Source organism: Lampris incognitus, chromosome 14 (genome assembly GCF_029633865.1).
Source record: "Lampris incognitus isolate fLamInc1 chromosome 14, fLamInc1.hap2, whole genome shotgun sequence".
NCBI classification, from domain to species: Eukaryota; Metazoa; Chordata; class Actinopteri; order Lampriformes; family Lampridae; genus Lampris; species Lampris incognitus.
In genome coordinates, this window is record NC_079224.1 from 10,607,682 (window position 1) to 10,613,781 (window position 6,100).

The 6,100-nt window shown below is 41.7% G+C and overlaps 1 protein-coding gene across 1 annotated transcript in view; it reads right to left on the bottom strand.

Moving 5' to 3' along the window:
• The window catches only part of LOC130124314 (gastrula zinc finger protein XlCGF26.1-like), a 41,990-nt gene extending 36,521 nt beyond the window's left edge, over nt 1-5,469 (bottom strand). The window contains 2 exon segments of the mRNA XM_056293774.1: nt 4,894-5,035; nt 5,447-5,469. Coding sequence (XP_056149749.1) covers nt 4,894-5,035; nt 5,447-5,469 — 165 coding nt within the window.
• Nucleotides 5,470-6,100: the final 631 nt, after the last annotated feature.

Sequence of the window (6,100 nt, forward strand, 5' to 3'; positions counted from 1 at the left end):
ATAACAATAAGAAATTAGCAAATAGTACAGCTCAGACTGACGTATTACATTTTCTTTATATTTCACAAAACAATAAAAGATAAAAAGAATAAAAAAATATAAAGACAAAAAGACAGGTCTCATCAGAAATGAATATAATATGTATGTTTTTGTAAATATTCAAAGCTCGTTTGGTTTTCTATACATTTCAGTGCTTTCTTAAAATTTATTGATTCATTCATGAAGACTAAGTATAGTGGCCTGGCATTAAAAAATCTAGATCTATGGATAAATTGTTTAGCCATGATAATCAGGCTATTGTACAATATTATCATATTTTTATCCTTCATTATAAATCTAAATTGAATATCCTTATAGTCTAAATTGGGCAAATGAAAATACTTTTTAGATATCCAAATTTGAAATTCCGAAAAAGGCTCTGGTATAACTACAAGTAAAAAAAACAAATGTTCTACAGTTTGGATAACAGAATCACAAATCATACAATTGTTTTTATCAATGTTAAATCTTTGTCTCAGAAACTCATTACAAGGATAAATATCATTTATCATTTTAAAACGAGTTTCTTCTACTTTTGGTGAAATAGGGAGAGTGAGGTATCTGGTTCTAATTCTGACTATAATCTCTTTGGGATAATCTTTATTTAATATATTTTTTTCTTTTTAATGGCAGAGAAAAGAGTACGGCGGCAAGGGCACCCCATACAATTTTGTTTGTGCATTTTTTTCCCCGTAAAATCGAGATTGTCTATATAAAGTGAAGCCATCTATGGTACTAACACGTCATAAGGCACCCTTCCTTTTATCATATTCACCATTACTTGTGGGATTGCCTTGATAACCACTGAGTATTGTGTTTTGTACCCGTCACATTGAAATTATCAGTGAATTCATTGTAATCTAGAAGATTTCCTCTTGAATCCATCAAATGTAAACTAGACTAAATACTACCTCTCTCCACCCAATCATAAATTAGACTGCTAGTACTACTACTTTCGGCTGCTCCCGTTAGGGGTCGCCACAGCGGATCATCCTTTTCCATTTCTCCATGTCTTCTGTATCTTCCTCTGTCACACCAGCCACATGCATGTCATCCCTCACCACATCCATTTGGCCTTCTTCTTTTCCTCTTCCCTGGCAGCTCCATATTCAGCATCCTTCTCCCAATATACCCAGCACCTCTCCTCCACACATGCCCAAGCCATCTCAATCTTGCCTCTCTTGCTTTGTCTTCAAACCGTCCAACCTGAGCTGTCCCTCTAATATAATCGTTCCTAATCCTTCTTAGCATCTTCAACTCTGCCACCTCCAGCTCCGCCTCCTGTCTTTTCATCAGTGGCACTGTCTCCAAACCATATAACATAGCTGGTCGCACAACCATCTTGTAAACCTTCCCTTTAACTCTTGCTGGTACCCTTCTGTCACAAATCACTCCTGACACTCTTCGCCACCCACTCCACCCTGCCTGCACTCTCTTCTTCACCTCTCTTCTGTACTCCCTTTGTACACTTGACCCCAAGTATTTAAACTCATACGTCTTTGTCATCTCTACGCCTTGCATCCTCACCACTCCACTGTCCTCCCTCTCATTCACGCATGTGGATTCTGTCTTGCTTGCATATGTATTGCGTCTGAAAAATCTGTCGAAATCTGTCATAACAAAGAATTATAAAGAAAGCAACAGAAGAGAGGAAATCATCGTAACAAGACTAAGATTGGATCACACAGGATTAAATGGCACTTTGTTTATAATGGGGAAAAAGGACAGTGATCAGTGTGAGAACTGTCGAGTTAAAGAAAAGGCTGAACATGTAATATTACATTGTAACGTGTATGAAGTGGAAAGAGAAAGGTCACAGGATAAAGTCCGAGAAGCGGGACGAGAGTGGAATCTGATGGGGATACTGGAGAGGGGGAGGGGATTAAAATCATCAGTAAGGCACTCTTTACTTTTTTAAGTGTCGCAAGGTTGATGGGTAGAATTTAATAGGGTTAAATGGCATGATGTTACACACTCTTGTAAAATAGTCGGCGATATGCAATGTAAAGTTGTTTGCGATCTGTCTGTGAATGTTCTCATTCATCCAGGTCATGGTTATCCAAAGGAGCTGAATCAAGTGCTGCTGGACTTGGTATATATCCGTGAAGACGTGTCGCCTCTCATCCAAGAGGCTTCCTCAGTTCGTGCCTTTCTGAGTAGACCAAGCTAGTCTGACTGGCTGGTGATGAGACTCAGAATTTATTCTCTAGGAGTCACACCCGGAAAAGCAATCTGGTGTATGCCGGACAATGCAATGAGGATTGCACTGACCAATGCGTAGGAGAAACCAAACAACCGCTACACAAACGGATTGCCCAACACAGAAGGCCAAACTCCTCAGGACAAGACTGAGCAGTCTATCTACACCTAAAGGAGAAGACACACTCCCTCGAGGACAGCAACGTACACATTTTGGACAGAGAAGATAGATGGTTTGAAAGACGGGTGAAGGAAGCCATCTATGCGAAACTGGAAAAACCATCCCTTAGCAGAGGAGGAGGTCTGTGTCACCACCTATCTCCCACTTACAATGCCGTCCTTTCATCTCTACCCAGGAGACTCAAGAAGCCTAGCCTCCAAGAGCAACAGTCGGTCACTAACGGCTCCAACGACTCTCATGACCACTGAACAATGAAGTCGAAACTAACACCCCCAACGACCGTCGCTGCTAAACAAATGCAAATCAATAGCTCCGATGGCGACGGGCCCGGCTGGACATGGGAGCACAGGAGAGCCACGCATATCAATAGCTCCGATAACGACGGGCGCGGCCATAACATCGATACACAAAAGAGCCACTCATATCTATGGCTGTGTTAGCGACGGGCGTTGTTAAACATCGGGACACAAAGAGCCACGCATATCAATAGCTCTGACATCGACTCCTAGAGGATAACTTCTGAGTCTCATCACCAGCCAGTCAGACTAGCTTGGTCTAGTCAGAAAGGTACGAACTGAGGAAGCCTCTTGGATGAGAGGCGAAACGTCTTCACGGATATATACCAAGTCCAGTTGCACTTGATTCAGCTCCTTTCGATTGCGATCTGTCTGTAAACCGAGAGCAGAAGAAGAAGAGGAGAGTGAGTGAGTTGGAAGACGTGGTGGAGAGGGTACCCAAGAAGGAGAGAGTGGTGATTGGAGCGGACTTCAATGGACAAGTTGGTGAAGGGAACAGAGGTGATAAGGAGGTGATGGGAACGTATTGAGTCAAGGAGAGAAATGCTGAAGGACAGATGGTGATCGATTTTTGCGAAAAGGATGGAAATGGCTGTGGTGAATACATATTTCAAGAAGAGGGAGGAACACAGGGTGACATACAAGAGTGGAGGAAAGGGAACACAGGTGGACTATATCTTATGTAGAAGGCTTGATCTAAAAGCGATTGGAGACTGCCAGGTGGTGACAGGGGAGAACGTAGCATCGGATGGTGGTCTGTAGGATGACATTGGAGACCAAGAAGAGGAAGCGAGTGAAGACACAGCCGAAGATCAAATGGTGGAAGTTGAAGAAGGAAGACTGTTGTGTGGAGTTCAGGCAGGAGTTAAGACAGGCACTGGTTGGTAGTGAAGAGTTGCCAGATGGCTGGGCAGCCACTGAAGAAATAGTGAGGGAGACAGCTAGGAAGGTACTTGGTGTTTCATCAAGACAGAGGAAGGTAGACAAGGAGACTTGGTGGTGGAATGAGGAAGTACAGCAAAGTATACAGAGAAAAAGGTTGGCAAAGAAGAAGTGGGATAGTCAGGCGTCTCTACAGACAGAATTGGCCGTGTCTGCGGGTGGGAAGCTGGATGTGAAGAGTAGGGTAATTGGCCAAAGTACAATTGGGGAGAAAAGGGTAAGAAAAAAAACCCCTGTGAGAGCTGGCCACATCTACTTCTCATCCTCGTTTGTGAGCGGAGCGGGTCTCTGACCCTGGACCTCCGTCTCCAGTGGTGGCACCTTGCAGTGGCTGGTGTGTCCAGCTGACTATCCCCTCCACCTTCACCGCTGGATAATGAACACAATTCTTATTCAACAGCTTCTTACTCGTACGTTCCGTTCCACCTTAAGGGTGGCGTTATGTGGCCTATGTGAAGCACTGTTCAGTAATTTTTCAAAAGATTATGATTTAAGGAATACAGTAAACATCTTCAGTCAAAAGAAGAATTAAAATGGACTGATTGTCTAGTCTTCATTTTTGTGTGGAACATATTTCAGAATGTGGAAAATCTCTATTTAAAAACTGAGATTAACAGAACGTGGCATGAATAGTTAAATGATCAAATAACATGATTGCACTTTCTGTTTACTTACCAAGGTTCTACCTACTACCAAATCCTGAATTTTAAGAAATGTTGTAGCATTTCTTTATTAGAACACTTTGAACACAGCATGTGTGATTACATTGTCATAATAAAATTTGATTGCACTTTCTGCTTAATTACTATTGTTCTTCCTCCTTAATATCAAAAAAATATGAACAATCTGACACTATGGTGTCACACTCTGTATAAGTTTGTATCACCATGACTCCAATGAAATGGAGCTGTGAGGCGTAACTACAGTCTAAGCTCGTTGGTATAAAAATGCCCTTCAATATAAAAATATCGATCTTATTGTTGCACGGTCATTTTGGAACACATTGACAAAATGATCATAAAGGGCACCATGTCTTGTTTGTGCAGTTACACCCCAATAATGACTCCATGTAACCCCCTGACACATGGTGTGATATAAAATGATTATAAATAATTAAGATGAATAGTCAACTTCTTTTTACAGTGACCTGTGAGGCCTCTCACCTGTGTACATGTTGTTTGAGGTGACATTTTGAGCCGAACCCAATTCCATAATCCATCTCCATCTCCCCTGTATATGAGTCCTTCCGTGCCTTAGTAAATCTGGCTTCCGGGTAAACGTTTTCCCGCATGTGGTGCATCTGAATGGCTGCTCCCCTGTATGAGTTCTTATGTTAAATGTGACCAGAAAGTGGCGCCAGCAACGCAAGAGTGAGTCTCTTGAAGAAAGAACAGTTAAACTTTTGCCTTTTACAGAACAGAAATAAGGCTTTTCTTTTAACATTGTCTTTTAAACACCAGGTATTTCAAGAACAAAAAGAAACACGATTATTCAACAATAACATTTAACAACTCTACTGAACGAAAGTAGATATAACAACAAATGGATTGTCGAGTATTGAGTGGAAAAAAAGCAGAAAGAGCGAATGAAACGCCCAAAACAATTAATTAGTGACAGCTAATGTAGTTCTGACTATCTAATAACGTACACTGGGTGTATTTCACACTGTAAACCTGCGGCGATGATTATCATGAATTGTCCCACTGACTCTTATTTAAGCTGTGATCCTGCAACCTTCAATGTAGGCAAAGGGGCCCCTAAAGTATGCAGTCTTATTGGCCTGTCTTGCCTTCTCGATCTGGGTGGGGCCATAGAAGTTGTCTTTCCATCAAGTCCTCGCGGGTCAGATCCTTCCGCGAGTCTTTAGTGCGTTTTCAAATCTCATCCCTCACATTGCGCATGGAGAACAAAATAATAATTTAGCGATGTTTGCCATCTTCTTTCCTTCCGACACGATGCAATCACCGGAAACAACGCAACGCATGTGATATTATTAAAGGACCTACAAAACGTTACATTATTATTACTATTATTATTGTTGTTGTTATTATTTCACCCGTCACCAGCACTAACTGCTAAGGCGCGCAAACGTCACGTTAACGTTACCTCCCAGAATGCATTGAATATGTAAGGGATAATGTACAGTTAGCCGGTTATTATTACGAAATAAACCCCAACAGCTGCACATATGAGTGAGATTTTGGATCGTAGGGAGTATCTGACACGCATAGCAGCAGTGACAGCCTTTCTCGGGAAGCAAGGGATTGCTTTTAGAGGGCACAATGAAACATCAGACAGTGACAATAAGGGAAATTTTATGGAATGCATGCAGCTTCTTGAGAAGTTTGATCCTTTTCTACAAACATACAAACCGACTTCAAGTGCAACTTACCTTTCACCCTCATCCCAGAATGAGATGATTCAAAGCACCTCTGATATTATC